General features: G+C 48.3%; 1 protein-coding gene across 1 annotated transcript in view; it reads left to right on the top strand.

The window, feature by feature from the left end:
* Positions 1 to 18782, top strand: part of LOC120941653 (cytochrome P450 2C3-like) — a 57181-nt gene that overhangs the window by 36760 nt on the left and 1639 nt on the right. Inside the window, exons 7-9 of the mRNA XM_040355183.1 lie at positions 3156 to 3297; positions 10736 to 10923; positions 12352 to 12493. Of these exons, the coding sequence (XP_040211117.1) occupies positions 3156 to 3297; positions 10736 to 10923; positions 12352 to 12493 (472 nt within the window). The remainder of the gene's footprint in view (positions 1 to 3155; positions 3298 to 10735; positions 10924 to 12351; positions 12494 to 18782) is intronic.

Below are 18782 nucleotides of genomic sequence, written 5' to 3'. Positions count from 1 at the left end.
CAGTCACTGTGCCATCAATTCGCACCACGGTGCCATTCCATCAAACGCAATCACTGTGCCATGCCATCAAACGCAGCCACTGTGCCCCTCATTTGTCGCCACTGTGCCAATTGTCACCACTGTGCCCTTTAATTGTCGCCAGTGTGCCCATTGTTGCCACTGTGCATGTCACTGTGCCCTTAAATTGTTGCCACTGTGCCCATTGTCACCACTGTGCCCTTTAATTGATGCCACTGTGCCCTTTGTCGTCTCTGTGCCCATTGTCGCCGCTGTGCCCTGTAAAATGCACTTACCTTTCTGCTTCCACGTCCCTCGACGTCCTCTCCCGCCCTCGGTGACGCTTCAGCCAATCAGGTTACCGATAACCAGAATCGGTGAACTTGATTGGCTGAGACGGCCGTCAGGCTTATCCAAGGGACGCAGCCCCCGTACGTTCCGAGGATAAGACATTCGGGAGCCGAAGGGCTGTACTCGGAAAGCCTATCAGAGCCGCTGGCTCTGATAGGCACTTCCGAACAGCCAACCAGCTGCCGTTATTCAGTTAGCCGGCGCCCTATGTCCGGCCATCTGAATAGACCAGCGGCAGCTGGCCACAATAACATACTTTCGTGCAATGCATGAATGTATGTTATTTGCGCGGAGCTGCAGAACGACATTCTAAAAGCTTTAAAGGGCCCGTTTTTTTTTTTTATGACTACGAGGGGGGGGGGGGGCGCCCCTATGGACGGGCCGCCACTGCTTTCAGGTACCGACTGACAGGTGACCAGCCTCTCAGTGTCCGGCTACCTCGATCCCCGGTGGTTTGTCAAGAACCTATTGGATTGCTAGCCTCTCATTGGCTCTCCTCAGATGGACTCCCCACCGAACAGCTATCCCGCTTGGGATCTTCAGGATTGGGGACCCAGTCGACCACTGGGCTCCCCGCCACGGCTCAAATGTTCCAGACCAACATGGTCCCGGAACCAGGAACACCGCATGGCACGCACGCCCCGGTAGGCCATAACGCCGGGGCGCCGTGGTGCAGGCACCCTAAAGGTGGATGCCGCACTTGAAGAAGAAGACCCAGAACTAATGGCGTCTGCCCCATAAATACCCTCCCCCAGCATGCACAGCGAGGCTCAACCCTCCTGATTGGCTGCTGGGGAAGAACACCGAAACCTTGACTCGACTGCTGCCACCTACTGTCCTGGGGTGGGAAGAACACCCCAGTACAACAGAATGAGCCCACAGCACAGCCAAGCTGAAACAGAGACCCAATTTGAACATATTAATCAGATCAGAGTCTAACTACACTCTGATCTCCCTCTGAATTTAAATAGCACCGGTACTTTGAAGTAACCAGGCGCTACATATACAAGACAAAAAAAAAGGCCTGTGAGCTTTACTGGCAGTGATTGGGGAACTCATAATTCTCATAAAATTTGAGAAACTTTATCTAAAATTTACATTAGGCAGGAAGTAGAGCTTGGCCCCAAAAAAAAATCTGATTTAAAAAAAAAAAAAAAACTTGATTCACGATGAATTTTTCAGTTTTATTTCCTGATGGACACTGCGCCGGTCCTAAGTATTTAGGCGAGGCCGCGGCTTCGACCTAGTCCGCCACGATCCCGGGAAAAGGCAGCGGACTAGGCCGAAGCCTCGCCTAAGAAATCCTGCCCGCAGCTCGCCGCGATCCACGATTTTTCCAGGATTGCGGCGAGCTGCAGGCAGGATCGCCGGTCCTATGGAAAAAAAATATCGATTTTGTCAAAATCTGAATCGATTTGCCCTCGTAACTGGATTCAAATCGATTTTTTCCCCAGCCCTAGCCGGAAGCCATAAAAACAACCAATTACAGTACACCATAACAAATACAGCTGCTGACTCACTGACCACCACATAAATTATGGACGAATATAAACAACATCTGGCATGTACATGAGTATTGGTCGTGGCCGTAAGTCCTCATGAGTCAACGCGTTTCTGTATTCTGCTTCCTCAGGACGCATGAAAATTCAGCAGCAATCTCTAGACATGTGAAAGAAACACGAAACAATATATATAATACAGTGCAACCATATGATACCAAACACATACATAATAAAGTGGCCGGTGAGTGTATATAGTTTATTAGGTACATCTTGCTAGTCCCGGGTTGGACCCCCTTTGGCCCTCATTCTTGGTGGAATAGATACAACAAGGTGTTGGAAACGTTTTTCTCCATAGTGACAATATAGCATTATGATGTTGCTGCAGATTTGTTGGCTTCCATGATGCGAATCACCAGTTCCACCAAAGGTGTTCTATTGGATGAGATGTGGGGAGTGTGGAAGCCACTGGAGGACAGGGATTTTGAATTTTCAAATTTTAGAATTTCCCAATTTCCGAATTCCGAATTTTTGAATTTCCCAATTTAGGAAATTCAGAAATTCAAAAAATTCGAAATCCTAAAATTCGGGAATTCGACTTTCCAAATTTCGAATTTTCAAATTTAGGAAATTCGAAAATTTGAAATTTCGGGAGTCCGAAAATTGAAAAATTCGGAAATTCTGACATTTCAGAATTTACCGTATATACTCGAGTATAAGCCAAGTTTTTCAGCCCATTTTTTGTGCTGAAAATTCCCCCCTCGGCTTATACTCGAGTCACCTTTTTGCGCCTGATCTCCCAGAATTTGGGGACCCAGTGCCGGCCGGTCGTAGACTCCCATAGTAAACGGTAATTTCTCCAGTGAATTTGGGGACCCGGTACCGGCTGGTCGTAGGTCCCCTGGACCCGATACTTGGCACACATGTAGCCCCATTTCTTCTCTACAAGTGTGCAAAGGTTGTTGTCTGAGGGACCTACGGCCGGTGAGCACCAATTTTTTCAAAGCCGGGCAACTCTTCCATAGACTCCCATGTTAAACGTCAGTCTAGGCATGGACACAGGGAGGCAAAGTGAGGGATGCAGATGGACACCCTAGGCTTATACTCGAGTCAATAAGTTTTCCCATTTTTTGTGGTAAAATCAGGTGCCTCGGCTTTAAACTCGGGTCGGCTTATACTCGAGTATATACGGTAATTTGTCAAAATTCGTTAAAAAAAATAGTTCAGAACAAAATGAATTGCACGTGTCTATTGGCTAATGCTTGTTGCTCATTTTTCTTGAGTTTCTTCCCCCATCTGTCTCCTCAGGTGGAGCATGAAGAGGACCCGGATTTCTGCGATATAAGCCTGCAGGCCATGTTGGTGAGTCTGATATCGGCAGGCTCGGAGACCACGGCTTCCACCCTGAAATTCTGCGTGGTCTTCTTGGCCCACTATTCTGATGCCCAGGGTAAGATTATAGTTAAAATAATACTGTAATAATAATAATAATAATAATAATAATAATTTTTATAGGCGTCTTTCAGAACACCCAAGGTCACCTTACAAGAATAGCAACAATAAATAAATACAATAAATATAAATTTCATGAACATTAACCACTTGACCTCCAGGAAAATTTACCCCCATTCATGACCAGGCCATTGTTTTGCAATATGGCACTGCATTACTTTAACTCACAATTGTGTAGTACCGTATTTATTGGGGTATAGCGCGCTCCCGCGTATAGACCGTCCCCCTAAAGTTGCCCCCAATTCCTGTGGAAAAAAGATTTTTGGACTTAGTTTGGTGTCTTGCGCGGCGTCCATCGGCGGCCTCGTCGGGTCCGGCGTCCGTCTGCGGCTTCGGGTGTCCTCTTCGTCGGGTCCTGGCGTCCTTCTGCGGCGTCCTCGCGTCCTCCCCGCAGTACACTCGTGCAGGCTCGGCAACTCTCACGCTGACGTCCTGTACGTCAGCGAGAGAGGAGCCGAGACTGCCCGACTATACACGAGTGTACTGCGCTCGGTATATGTCGGCGCAGTATTCAAACTCGGCGCGGGAAAGCGGGTATCGGCGTATAACGCGCACCCACGATTTTGCCCTGATTTTCAGGGCAAAAAAGTGTGCGGTATACGCCGATAAATACGGTAATTTTTTTTGTTCCCAGAGATTTCTTTTGGTGGTATTTGATCACCTCTGCGTTTTTTATTTTTTGTGCTATAAAAAAAAAAGACCGACAATTTTGGAAAAAAAAAACAATGGGCCAGATCCACGAAGCGCGGCGCTTCTTTACGTCCGGTGTAGCGTATCTCAGATACACTACGCCGCCGTAACTTACAGCGTATTTTCCGTATTCTCAAAAAATGTGCGCCGTAAGTTACGGCAGCGTAGTGTTACTGTGTCGGCGTAAGGACGCGCAATTCAAATGGATGAGATGGGGGCGTGTTTTATGGTAATACGTCTTGACCCGACGTAAATTACGTTTTTTCTGAACGGCGCGTGCGCCGTCCGTGGGGGTATCCCAGTGCGCATGCTCCAAATTAACCCGCAACAAGCCAATGCTTTCGACGTGAACGTCATTCTACGCAAAGCCCTATTCTCAAACGTTTTACGCAAACGACGTACACGACGGAAAATTCGACGTTGGGCCGACGTCCATACTTAACATTGGCTACGCCTCATATAGCAGGGGTAACGTTACGCCGAAAAAAGCCTTACGGAAACTACGTAATAAACTGCACCGGCCGGACGTACGTTTGCGGATTGGCGTATCTAGCTAATTTGCATACTTGACGCGGAAATCGACGGAAGCGCCACCTAGCGCCCAGCGTAAATATGCACCTACGCTCCGACGGCGTACTAAGACGTACGCCAGTCGGATCGAGCCCAGATTCAGTCGTATCTTGTTTTGTGGATACAAAACAAAGATATGACTGGGCATCTTAAAAATTACGCGGCGTATCGATAGATACGCTGGCGTAATTCCTTTGTGGATCTGACCCAATACGTTTTACTTTTTGCTATAATGAATATCCCTCAAAAATATATAAAAAAACTAATTTCTTCCTCAGTTTAGGCCGATACGTATTCTTCTACATATTTTTGGTAAAAAAAAATTGCAGTAAGCGTTTGATTGGTCTGCGCAAAAGTTATAGCGTCTACAAAATAGGGGCTAGTTTTATGGCATTTTTATTAATATTTTTTTTTTTAGTAGTGATTTTTATCGTGACAGGGCGGACCCATCGGATACTTTTGATGTTATTTTGGCACCATTCACATTTATACAGCGACCAGTGCTATAAAAATGCACTGATTGATGTGTAAATGTCACTGGCAGGGAAGGGGATAACCACTAGGGGGCGAGGAAAGGGGTTAAGTGTGTCCTAGGGAGTGATTCTAACTGTGTGGGGGCTGGGCTTACTGTGACACGACATTGATCGCTGCTCCCGATGACAGGGAGATGCCTTGTTTACATAGGCATCTCCCCATTCTGCAGCTTCGTGACACGATCGCGGGACACCGGTGGACATCGAATCCGCCGGGTCCACAGCTCCCGGCAGGGGCGTGCGTGCACCCTCACAGAGCGAAATTCAAAGTGAAGTATATATACGTTACTTTGCTCAGCCGTGCCATTCTTCCGACGTACATGTACAGGTGGCAGTTGGCAAGTGGTTAAAAAAAAATTACACACAGAGGGGGATACTACAATAGGAGGCAGTGCTGATGGTGTATACAGGTTAGAGCGGCTAAACAACCACTTTAACCACTTAAGGACCGCCTAACGCCGATATACGTTGGCAGAATGGCACGGCTGGGCACAAGCACGTACAGGTACGTCGCCTTTAAGAACACAGCCGTGGGTCGCGCACGTGACCCGGTCTGAAGCTCCGTGACCGTGGGACCCAATCGCCGCCGGTGTCCCCCGATCGGGTCACAGAGCTGAAGAACGGGGAGTGTAAACAAACCTTCCCGTTCTTCTCTGTGGCAATGTCAGTGATCGTCTGTTCCCTGATATAGGGAACGACGATCACTGACGTCACACGTCCAGCCCCGCCCCCCCTACAGTTAGAAAAAAACATGAGGTCACGCTTAACCCCTTAGCGCCCCCTAGTGGTTAACTCCTAAACGGCAATTGTCATTTTCACAGTAATCAGTGCGTTTTTATAGCACTTTTCGCTGTGAAAATGACTGGTCCCAAAAATGTGTCAAAATTGGCCGATGTGTCCGCCATAATGTCGCAGTCATGAAAAAAATCGCTGATCACCGCCATTAGTCGTAAAAAAAAAAAATTATTAATCAAAATGGCATAAAACTATCCCCTATTTTGTAAGCTCTATAAATTTTGCGCAAACCAATCGATAAACGCTTTCTGCGATTTTCTTTTTACCAAAAATAGGTAGAAGAATACGTATCGGCCTAAACTGAGGACATTTTTTTTTTATTTTTTTTTTGGGGAAATTTATTATAGCAAAAAGTAAAAAATATTGCATTTTTTTCGAAATTCTTGCTCTATTTTTGTTTATAGCGCAAAAAATAAAAACCGCAGAGGTGATCAAATACCACCAAAAGAAAGCTCTATTTGTGGGGAAAAAAGGACGCCAATTTTGTTTGGGAGCCACGCCGCACGACCGCGCAATAGTCAGTTAAAACGATGCAGTGCCGAATCGCAAAACCTGGCCAGGTCCTTTACCTGCATAATGGTCCTGGGGCTTAAGGCCTCATACACACCAGCGGACATGTCCGATGAAAACGGTCCGCAGACCGTTTTCATCGGACATGTCCGCTGGGAGATTTCGGTCTGATGGCTGTACACACCATCCAACCGAAATCCGCGCGGACAGAGAACGCGGTGACGTAGACAACACCGACGGTCTCTCTCGCGCGAGTTCAATGCTTCCACGCATGCGTCAAATCAATTCGACGCATGCGCGGGATTTCGGTCCGCTGGTTAGACGTACTAACCAGCGGACATGTCCGCCGGACAGCTTTCCAGCGGACATGTTTCTTAGCATGCTAAGAAACATTTGTCCGCTGGAAATCTGTCCGCTAGCCTGTACACACGATCGGATCCGCTGACCAGTTTCGGCGGACCAGTTTCAGCGGACATGTCCGGTCGTGTGTACGAGGCCTCAGTGGTTAAGATCAATAAGAACCATAGCAGAATGCAGAACAATTTTATTCAACCCTCGCCCACTTCGTCCAACACTACATCACAAACAAACAACAATAATTGACAAACTGATTTTGCTGGACCCTGTAGGTGCTCTGGAAAGAAATTTAAATGTTTAATGATCTCCAACAAAAAAAAAAAATACTTTATTCATATCTACATGTTTCATGGAACCCACAGGCCACATCCTCCTTTTAAACACCAAGGGCTAGATTCACAAAGAGTTAGGCCGGCGTATCAGTAGATACGCCGTCGTAACTCGGAATCTGCGCCGTCCTAAGTTTAAGTGTATGGTCAAACTGAGATACACTTAAACCTAGCTAAGATACGATGGCCTGCGCCGTCGTATCTTAGAGTGCAATATTTCCGCTGGCCGCTAGGTGGCACTTCCGTTGAGTTCGGCGTAGAATATGCAAATGACTAGATACGCCGATTCACGAATGTACGCTTGCCCGTCGCAGTAAAGATACACCGTTTCCGTAAGAGGTATGCCGGCGTAAAGATAAAGCTGTCCCCTAGGTGGCCTAGTCAATGTTAAGTATGGCCGTCGTTCCCGCGTCGAAATTTGAAAAATTCACGTTGTTTGCGCAAGTCGTCCGTGAATGGGGCTGGACGTAATTTACGTTCACGTCGAAACCATTACGTCCTTGCGGCGTACTTTGGAGCAATGCACACTGGGATATGTCCACGGACGGCGCATGCACCGTTCGAAAAAACGTCAATCGCGTCGGGTCACGAGTAATTTACATAAAACACGCCCCCCTCATCCTCATTTGAATTAGGCGCGCTTAGGCCGGCCCATTTACGCTACGCCGCCGTAACTTAGGAGGCAAGTGCTCTGTGAATACAGCACTTGCCTCTCTGACTTATGGAGGCGTAGCGTAAATACGATACGCTGCGACGCCTCAAAGATGCGCCCATCTACCTGAATCTAGCTACAAATGTCTCTTCTGAGCACCTCTTTAGAATAACAAAATCCTGAGACCATCTCTGGCCAACGACTACAGGAGAAAGCTGGTTGTTTGATGGCTTCACAGAGATAAATGATGGAGCTGTGATTGTTGCCAAGTACTGGGTGGGAGCGGTACTCGTACTGTCTATAGTTACTCAATAATCACCCAACATTACAATTGTGTGCTCACTTTCTCTTTCCGCACTCTAGCTAGTACTGGATCGTATTGACCAACATCAGGGCTGTCTTTAAGTCAGGGCAAAAGGGGAAGCTTCCCTGGGCCCTGTCATTGTTGTGGAGGCCAAAGCAGCTCCCTCATACTTGCCAACTATCCCAGTTTAAATTCCCTTGTCCCTTGAAGTTTTAGTCATGTGCTGTGTCCTGATATCTTAGGCCTAGTACACACGAGAGGATTTATCCGCGGATACGGTCCAACGGACCGTTTCCGCGGATAAATCCTCTCGAGGATTTCCGCGGATTTGGATCCGATGGAGTGTACTCACCATAGGATCGAAATCCGCGCCAAAATCCCATCGCGGTGACGTGTCTCACCGTCGCCGCGATGATGACGCGGCGACGCGGTCATATAAGGAATTCCACGCATGCGTCGAATCATTATGACGCATGCGGGGGATCCATTCGGACGGATTGATCCGGTGAGTCTGTACAGACCAGCGGATCAATCCGTTGGGATGGATTCAAGCGGATAGATTTGAAAGCATGTCTTCAAATTTTTATCCGCTTGAAATCCATCCCAGGGGATAAAAATCCGCGGAAACAGATCCGCTGGGTTGTACACACCAGCGGATCTATCCCCTGGAACTGATCCACAGATCAATTCCAGCGGATAGATCCTCTCGTGTGTACGGGGCTCTGCCCTATTGTTGTGTACAGATGACTTACCTGCAGACCCTGTGTTTACATGTAAATAGCCGTTATTCATATGAAAATAACGGGAGCATTCATATGTATACAGGCCTCCACCAGGAATTTTGGGGCCCAGAGAAGCAGAGAACCGAGGGGGCTTTGGGTGCTGACGAAAAAAATATAAATAAAAAATAAACAAAAGGGAATGCCATCCGGGGCCCTGGGGACCACCGGGCCCCTTAGGCCTCGTACACACGACCGGATCTGTCCGATGAAAACGGTCCGCGGACCGTTTTCATCTGACATGTCCGCTGGGATCATTTGGTCTGATGGCTGTACACAGACCAAATTTCCCGCGGACAGGATACGCGGTGACGATGATGTGGCGACGTGCGCGACCCTGGAAGGTCAATGCTTCCACGCATGCGTCGAATCACTTTGATGCATGCGAGGGCTTTCGGCCGAGCGGACATGTCTGGTGAGTCATACAGACGACCGAACATGTCTGACGGACAGGCTTCCAGCGGACATGTTTCTTAGCATGCTAAGAAACATTTGTCAGCTGGAAACCTGTCTGATTCGCCGGAAAATTGTCCGGTCGGCCGTACACACGACCGAACATGTCCGCGGAAACTGGTCCGCCGAACCAGTTTCAGCGGACATGTTCGGTCGTGTGTACGAGGCCTTAGAGGTCGGCCGGGGGCTTTGGGTGCTGACAAGATAAATTAAAAATAAATAAATAAAAAAGGTGAAATGCCATCCATGGCCCTAGGGTGCTGACGGAAAAAAAAGGGGGGTGCCATCCGGGGGCCCTGGGGTCTACCGAGCCCCTTAGAGGTCAGGGGGGCTTTGAGTGCTGACAAAAAAAAAAGGGGGATGCCATTCGGGCCCCTTACAGGTGTACTGCCTGTACCCCCCTGATGGCGGCCCTGTATGTATATCATGCCCCTCTGCAGTGTAGAGATGATGTGCTGTAACCTCTAGCAACCAATGTGAGCAGTATTACTGTACAGTAATCTCTAGCAACCAGGGATGGACTGGCCATTGGGACTACAGGGAGTTTCCCGTGGGCCGATGGCTTAGTGGGCCGGCTTCAGTGACAGCGGACCGCCGCACCCCTCCGCTCCTTTGTCTCTCCCTCCCTGCAGCGCTCACCTCCTCTCCCTCTTCGCAGCGCTCACCTGGGGGGGAACAGAGAAGCAGGGGGAGGACCAGAGGAGCATGGGGAAGGGGACAGACAGCTGACTTAACAGCTATGGCCTGGGGGTTTCGCACTTCTGCCTAATCTTGTCCCATGGGGGGGGGGCACCAAACTGATTTTTTTCCCCCGGGTGAAATAATGTCTAGCTTCCCAACTGGTACTACCTATAAGAAGACCAGTACCAGCCGTTCTACTCTAATAAAGTAGAACGGCTAGTGGCTAGTGAAGGGGGAGAGGGGGCTTGGGTGGCTGGGGGGGGGGGGGGGGTTGTCCAGCTGCCATGGGAGAGACCTGTCAAAGTGGGCCAGTCTGGATGAAGTCCAGGGCCACATTTTTGTCCCAGTCCAGCCCTGCTAGAAACCAATTAACAAGAAGAAATCATGTGCTGTAGCCTCTAGCAACTAATCAGTGAGCCGCAATGTGTGCCGTAACCTCTAGCAACCAGTCAGTAAGTGGTAATGATATGCTGTAACCTCTGGCAACCAATCGCAATCACTGCCTGATCTGATACAGTAAACTGATATTTATTGTATGTCTCAGAGCGGGTGGAGAGCAAAATTGCATGGGGGGGGGGGTCCCAAGAATTTTTGCCCAGGGTCCAATCAACATTAAAGACGTCCCTGGCCAATGGACTCCATGCTGGAAGCCCACATTCAGATTGTCTATCGGATGACATAGAAGTTTTGGGAATTCACAGGTAACTCCTTTTCACATTTCAGCGAAAGTCCAACAGGAAATTGATGAGGTGACCCAGTCACTGCGCCCCCCGACGATCGAAGACCGACTACGACTGCCGTACACCAATGCCGTCATCCATGAAATACAGAGAGTTCTAGACCTGGCTTCAACTGCCGTCTTCCACGCTGTGACCAAAGACATCCAATTCCATGGATACAACATCCCAAAGGTATATGACTATGATACGTCCGATCGGGTCTGGGCCAGACTGTACAGATATACTCCCGCCGGCCACTTTATTAGGTGCACCTGTTCAATTGCTAATCAGCCAATCACATGGCAGCAACACAAGGCATTTAGGTATCTGGATGTGGTGAAGACAACTAGCTGAAGTTCAAACCGATGATGGGGGAGAAAGGGGATTTAAAGAGGAAGTAAATCCTGATGGGTTTTGCTGCCTGTATAGCCTGCAAATTTAAAGCACAATGGGCTAGTATGCATCGCATACTAGCCCATTATGTGACACTCACCTGCAAAATAATCCAGCCCTGTCCCTTGTGTAGGCTGCATCCATCTTCAAGCTCCTCTTCCTTCCGGGCCGCAGCCTCCGGCGAATCACAGATTCACTGTGATTCGCCGGAGCCGCGTGACGTCACTCCCGTGCATGTGCACAGTATCGGCACACACTAGGGAAGAAACGGCACGGAGTTTCGTTTCTTCCCAGCGGCAATCGTTGTTGCTGTGTGTCAGTCTGACACCCGGCAACACCAATCTAGGTAAAGAGTCTCTCACGGAGACTCTCTACCACGTGATCAGCCGTGTCCAATCACGGCTGATCACGATGTAAACAGGAAAAGCCGGTAATCTATCAGACGCGGGTAGAGGAGAGCCGATCGACTGCTCCTGTGACAGCACAGCCCCCCCCCCCCCGAGGATGCCCACTGGACCACCAGGGATGCAAAAAAAAAAGGTATGCCACCCTAGACCACCAGGGATGACAATGACCCAAAAAATGGATGCCAATCAGTGCCCGCAACGGATGCCAATCAGTGCCCACAATGGGCATCACTGATTGGCAGGCATTGTTTGGCACTGATTGGCATCCATTAGTACAACACATACCATAGTGCCACCTATCAGTGCCCATCTATGCCCATTCGTGCCGCCTATCAGTGCCCATCCATGCCGCCTATCAGTGCCCATCCGTGCCACCTCAGTGCCCATCTGTGCCGCCCATCAATGCCGCATATTAGTGCCCATCAATGCCACCACATCAGTGCCACCTCATTGGTGCCCATCAGTGCCCATCAGTGAAGGAGAAAACGTACTTATTTACAATGTTTTATAACAGAAACAAAAAAAACTTTATTTTTCGAAATTTTTGGCCATTTTTTTTTTTTTTTTGCAGAAAATAAAAATCGCAGAGGTGATCAAATACCACCAAAAGAAAGCTCTATTTTTGGGTACAAAATGATAAAAATGTTGTTTGGGTACAGTGTAGCACGGCCGGCAATTGTTGTTCAAAGTGCGACAGCGCTGAAAGCTAAAAATTGGTCTGGGCGGGAAGGTGTATAAGTGCCCGGTATGGAAGTGGTTAATCGGCACTGATGTGATTGCACTCATATATATAATGGGGACTCTCTCTCTTCCTTAACAGGGCACCATCATCATCCCGTTCCTGACATCGGTGCTTAATGACCCCTCTCAGTGGGACACCCCGGAACAGTTCAACCCCGGGCACTTCCTGGATGAGGAGGGCCAGTTCCGCAATCGGGTGGCCTTCATGCCCTTCTCAGCCGGTGAGAAATCCACAACATTATTCTGTCAGTGCCAGGCTGGTGTGAACGTGAAGTGAACCATTCTTTACCATATTAATTGTAAATCTATCACACAAGACTCTGCTGGTCTGGCTTCTAAGAGGGTTCCCAAAAAAGACCCGGTCACCTTGCCTATTTTGGGCAAATAAACAACCCCAACCACTTTAAAGTGCCACCTCACACCTACCTTCACAGTTTCGCTCCCTTGCCTTACCTTCGTCTGTCATAGCCAATGCAGGTCCCTATACCTGGAAGCATTGGGTAATTGTGGTGACAGCCAAGAGAAAAAGAAGTCAGGGGCAGTTTGAGATGGTAAGTTGTAGGATTGTTGGGAAGCAAGCTTTAAAGAGATCCTGTCAGATTGCCCTGAATGAGTAAGGAGCCAGGACTGAATAATTCAGTCAAAACTGTAAAATTAGCCCTAAAATTCAGAGAGCATGGGGCGGAGAGCACTAGGGGGTGGAGAGCATGGGGCGGAGAGCACTAGGGGGTGGAGAGCATGGAGCGGAGAGCACTAGGAGGTGGAGAGCATGGAGCGGAGAGCACTAGGAGGTGGAGAGCATGGAGCGGAGAGCACTAGGAGGTGGAGAGCATGGGGCGGAGAGCACTAGGGGGTGGAGAGCATGGAGCGGAGAGCACTAGGGGGTGGAGAGCATGGGGCGGAGAGCACTAGGGGGTGGAGAGCACTGAGGCGGGGGGGGAGGTGGGGGGCAGAGAGAACTGGGAGGGGGAAGAGAGGCCTTCTGTAAACACAGAAGCCTGGCTTCTGTGTTTACAAGTGACAGCTTGTCTTCCAACAGCTCCCATAGATCTGATCTCCCGAGAGGCTCAGAGTGCAGGATGGGGACCTGGGGGAAAAGAAGAAAAGTAACCGCTCAGATGTAACCAGAGAACCTGGATCCAAACCATGGGTGCTCTCAATGCAATGATATGCAAAATAATAAAGAAGAACTTGGACAGCCGCACTCCAAAAACGTTCCTTTTAATAAAACTGGTCAGAAAAAATACATGCCACAGCAAAAAATAGGACAGAAGCTGACGCGTTTCACACTGTAACTAAGCACTGAGTTACAGTGTGAAACGCGTCAGCTTCTGTCCTATTTTTTGCTGTGGCATGTATTTTTTGTGACCAGTTTTATTAAAAGGAACGTTTTTGGAGTGTGGCTGTCCAAGTTCTTCTTTATTATGGGGACCTGGGGGGATGTAGGTGCCTGGGGTGCAGTGCAGATGCTGACTCCCCCCACTGGATGATCTCCCTGAAAATGAGCGAGGCAGAGCCACCTATAGGGTGCGGGAGGTACTAGGGAAGAAGAGGGGTGAAGGTGAGATGTGGATGGAGGATGCAGAAGAAAGTAGCTGTGGAAGAAGGCTCTGCACTCTGTGTGTAGCGCACCCCTGAACTCTGCATTATGTATGTAGTGCAACCCTAAACTCTGCACTCTGTGTGTGTAACCCTACAGAACTCTGCACTCTAAATGTAATGCACTCCTGGCATTTAATTCCCCCTTTAAGATCCTCCCACTATTAGTAGGGTTGTCTCGATACCGATACCAGTATCCGTATCGGGACCGATACCTAGTAGTACTCCCGCAAATACCCCCGATACCTAAATAGAATACCCCCCCGCGTTATATCGTTAATCACCGTGCGGCGAACATTACAGGCACCTTTAGTTTGAATAGCTGTTTTGCCCGCCGCGCCGTGTATAGACACTCCCCCTTGGACGGATCTGTCCAATCCCGAGCAAGGGGGAGTGTCCTTTACACGGCGTGGCAGGGAAAACCGCTATTGAAACGAAAGCTGCCTGTAATGTTCGCCGCACAATGATTAACGCGGCGGCAGCGGCGGGGGGGGCGGCGGAATCGGCATCATGATCAGGTATGGGGGACATGGCTGCATATGCTGTATGGGGGACATGGCTGCATATGCTGTATGGGGGACATGGCTGCATATGCTGTATGGGGGACATGGCTGCATATGCTGTATGGGGGACATGGCTGCATATGCTGTATGGGGGACATGGCTGCATATGCTGTATGGGGGACATGGCTGCATATGCTGTATGGGGGGACATGGCTGTATATGCTGTATGGGGGACATGGCTGCATATGCTGTATGGGGGACATGGCTGCATACACTGTATGGGGGGACATGGCTGCATATACTGTATGGGGGGACATGGCTGCATTTATGTGGGGGGGACATGGCTGCATTTATGTGGGGGGGACATGGCTGCATTTATGTGGGGGGGACATGGCTGCATTTGTGGGGGGGACATGGCTGCATTTGTGGGGGGGACATGGCTGCATTTGTGGGGGGGACATGGCTGCATTTGTGGGGGACATGGCTGCATATGTGGGGGGACATGGCTGCATTTGGGGACACATTTAAAAAAAAGTATCGGTATTCGGTATCGGCGAGTACATAAAAAAAAAAGTATCAGTACTTGTACTCGGTCCTAAAAAAGTGGTATCGGGACAACCCTAACTATTAGTATTTCACCATGCCTACTATTTGATGGTTTTTGGAGTGTGTGTGTGTGTGTGTGTGGTGGGGGGTCTTATGGTTGAGTTCCTGCTTCTATTTTCTGAGAAAAAAGGCCTGGTTGTCTCAGAAGAATCCAATCCTCTAGTCTGTGATCCATAGTGGCCTCCATAGAATCCAATTTCCCAGTCCTTGACCCATGGTGACTTACATGAAATCCAAGCCCTCAATTCCTAATCCATAGTGACCTCCATAGAATCCAATTTCCCAGTCCTTGACCCATAGTGATTTACATGAAATCCAAGCCCTCAATTCCTAATCCATAGTGGCTTCCATATAATTCAATCCCCCAGTCTGTGATCAGTAGTGACCTTCATAGCATTTAATCCCCCAGTCTATGATCTATGGTGGCCTCCATAGATTTCAATCCCCCAGTCTGTGATCAGTAGTGACCTTCATAGCATTTAATCCCCCAGTCTAGGATCTATGGTGGCCTCCATAGAATCCTATCCTCTAGTCTGATCTATAGAGGCCTCCATAGAATCCAATTTCCTAGTCCTTGACCCATAGTGATTTACATGAAATCCAAGCCCTCAATTCCTAATCCATAGAATCCTCCATAGAATTCAATCCCCAAGTTCCATAGTGGCCTTCATGTAATCCAGTCCTCCAGTCTGTGATCCATAGTGGCCTCCATATAATTCAATCCCCCAGTCTCTGATCAGTAGTGACCTTCATAGAATTTAATCCCCCAGTCTATGATCTATGGTGGCCTCCATAGAATCCAATCCCCTAGTCTATGATCTATGGTGGCCTCCATAGAATCCAATCCCCTAGTCTATGATCTATAGTGGCCTCCATAGAATCCAATCCCCTAGTCTATGATCTATAGTGGCCTCCATAAAGTTAGCTGCTGTTAGCTGAGTATTCAGTTTCCGTAATTGTGACCTTACTGGGGTTGCACTTGTGGTCCTGTGGAGAATGCTGTGGTACAGAAAACCAGAGGATCAGCTCAACAGAAGCTTTTTATCTGTGATTGGCGAATCAATGAACTGATCCAGGGATTCACTCCTTGGTTCTTGCGCTCCATTGCTCTTCAGCCTTGTGCTCAGTACTGATAACTAAGGTTAGAATAATTGGGAAAAAAGATGTATTTTACCGGCCTTCAAAACACCACTCAGCGCCAGAAACGAAAGTTGCCATTCAAAAACCAGATAACACAATGAAGGGACAAAATTGACAATAATAGAAATAAATAATGCACAATCCCTTTAACCACTTAACCCCCGGACCATATTGCTGGTCAAAGACCAAAGCACTTTTTGCGTTTCGGCACTGCGTCGCTTTAACTGACAATTGCGCGGTCGTGCGACATGGCTCCCAAACAAAATTGGCGTCCTTTTTTCCCCACAAATAGAGATTTCTTTTGGTGGTATTTGATCACCTCTGCGGTTTTTAGTTTTTTGCTCTATAAACAAAAATAGAGCGACAATTTTGAAAAAAATTAATATTTTTTACTTTTTGCTATAATAAATATCCCCCAAAAATATATATAAAAAAAAAATTTTTCCTCAGTTTAGGCCGATACGTATTCTTCTACCTATTTTTCGTAAAAAAAATAAAATAAATCGCAATAAGCGTTTATTAATTGGTTTGCGCAAAAGTTATGGCATTTACAAAATAGGGGGTAGTTTTATGGCATTTTTATTAATATATATATATTTTTTTTTTACTAGTAATGGCGGCGATCAGCGTTTTTTTTTCGGTACTGCAACATTATAGCGGACACTTTTGACACATTTTTGGGACCATTGGCATTTTTATAGCGATCAGTGCTATAAAAATGCATTGATTACTATAAAAATTACACTGGCAGGGAAGGGGTTAACACTAGTGGTCAGGGAAGGGGTTAACACTAGGGGGCGGGGAAAGGGGTCAAGTTTGTTCCCTGGGTGTGTTCTAACTGTAGGGGGGGTGGCCTCACTAGGGGAAATGTCTGATCGCTGTTTATACATTGTATGAACAGAAGATCAGCATTTCTCTTCCTGACAGGACCGGGAGCCGTGTGTTTACACTCACAGCTCCCGGTCCTCGCTCTGTAACGAGCGATCGCGTGTGCCCGGCGGCGATCGCCCCCGCCGGCCACGGGAGTCGGGGGCGTACACGCGCCCCTAGTGGCCTTGCGCGAGAGCCGATGTATAGCTACGTGCTCTCGCACAGGGGAGCCGGCCTGCCGCCGTAAAACGACAGCGACTGGTCGGCAAGTTGTTAAAATAAATGAAAATTCTGTAAAAGGTATAAAATTATTAGAAAACAGTCCAACTGTGCCAGTCCTATATCAAAACAGCGCTAATGTTGGCGAATGTAAAATGGCCAACCCCACAATAATGGTTTTGGATAGATGATAGAAGTGCAAAAGAGTCAAAAAGTGTCCATGGGTGGTTCTATAGAAATAGACAGCGTGCACCTTCTAACGAAAATTCCTGGTCCACCTTGTGAGAACACACTCCCCCCCTCCCTCAGGGGTTTAAACTCACCAGAGCAAGTCAATAGCCAGACAGTAAGCAGGAAATCAACATCAGATGAGATCTTGCACTCGACGTCAGCCAGGGAGAAAATAAAGTGCTGCAGGCTCCAACCCAGATAAACAAACAAGAACAAGCCAACATAGCATAATTCCGTTTAATATAGTGAGCAGAACTTCACCGTCTCCTCCAGGGGGAGACTCGCCAATCGCAAGAAGTCAAACACTTCCTACTTCCGGGTAAGGCTGCGGTGGAGCACACGCGCCATGGTCGCACTGATTGGTGCAGCTAGTGGGGGAGTGCCGTTATAAGCCTGCGTCTTAGTTGTGTGGTCACGCCCTCTGTCGAACTAAGGAAATGACGAAACGCGTCAGGGTGACCTACACAACGCAAACGGAAGTGACGCGTGCGCTCCACTGCAGCCTTACCCGGAAGTGTTTGGCATCTTGAGGTCTGATTGGCGATTCTCCCCCTTGAGGAGACGGTTAAGTTCTGCTCACTATATTTTAACTCAAGTACGTGCATTATATGAGGGGATTGTTTATGTGGGGGCTTTTTTTTATCATTTATAAATAAACGTAATTATTCTATGTTGGCTGTTTTTTAGTAATTTTATACCTTTTACTGAATGTTAGAATAATGTTAGCTGTAATTGTGTGTGGTGCTCACTCCCAAAAGAGCTGCTAGATGTATTGGGTCTCCTGTTTGTGTGCCCATGACGCTGCAAATGGCACCACACACTATGACACACCTGGTTGGGTGGGGGATATTCATTACAAATACCACCGGCCAGAGTACTGTGCATTACAGGCCTCCTCAGACCACTGTCCAGAGCACAGTGCAGCATTACAGGCCTCTCATATCACAGTCCAAAGCACTGTGCAGCATTACAGGCCTCCTCGAACCACCGTCCAGAGCACTGTGCAGCATTACAGGCCTCCCTAGACCACTGTGCAGCATTACAGGCCTCCTCGAACCACTGTCCAGCATTACAGGCCTCCTCAGACCAAAATTCAGAGCACTGTGCAGCATTACAGGCCTCCCTAGACCACTGTCCAGATCACTGTGCAGCAGTACAAGCCACCTCAGACCACCGTCCAGAGCACTGTGCATTACAGGCCTTCTCAGACCACCATACAGAGCACTGTGTAGCATTGCAGGCCTCCCCAGACCACCAACCAGAGCACTGTGCAGCATTACAGGCCTCCTTAGACCACCACACAGAGCACTGTGTAGCATTACAGGCCCCCTCAGACCACTGT

This window comes from Rana temporaria, chromosome 5 (genome assembly GCF_905171775.1).
Source record: "Rana temporaria chromosome 5, aRanTem1.1, whole genome shotgun sequence".
NCBI classification, from domain to species: Eukaryota; Metazoa; Chordata; class Amphibia; order Anura; family Ranidae; genus Rana; species Rana temporaria.
Note: the sequence above shows the minus strand (reverse complement) of the source record. Positions and strands in the feature narration are given on the sequence as shown.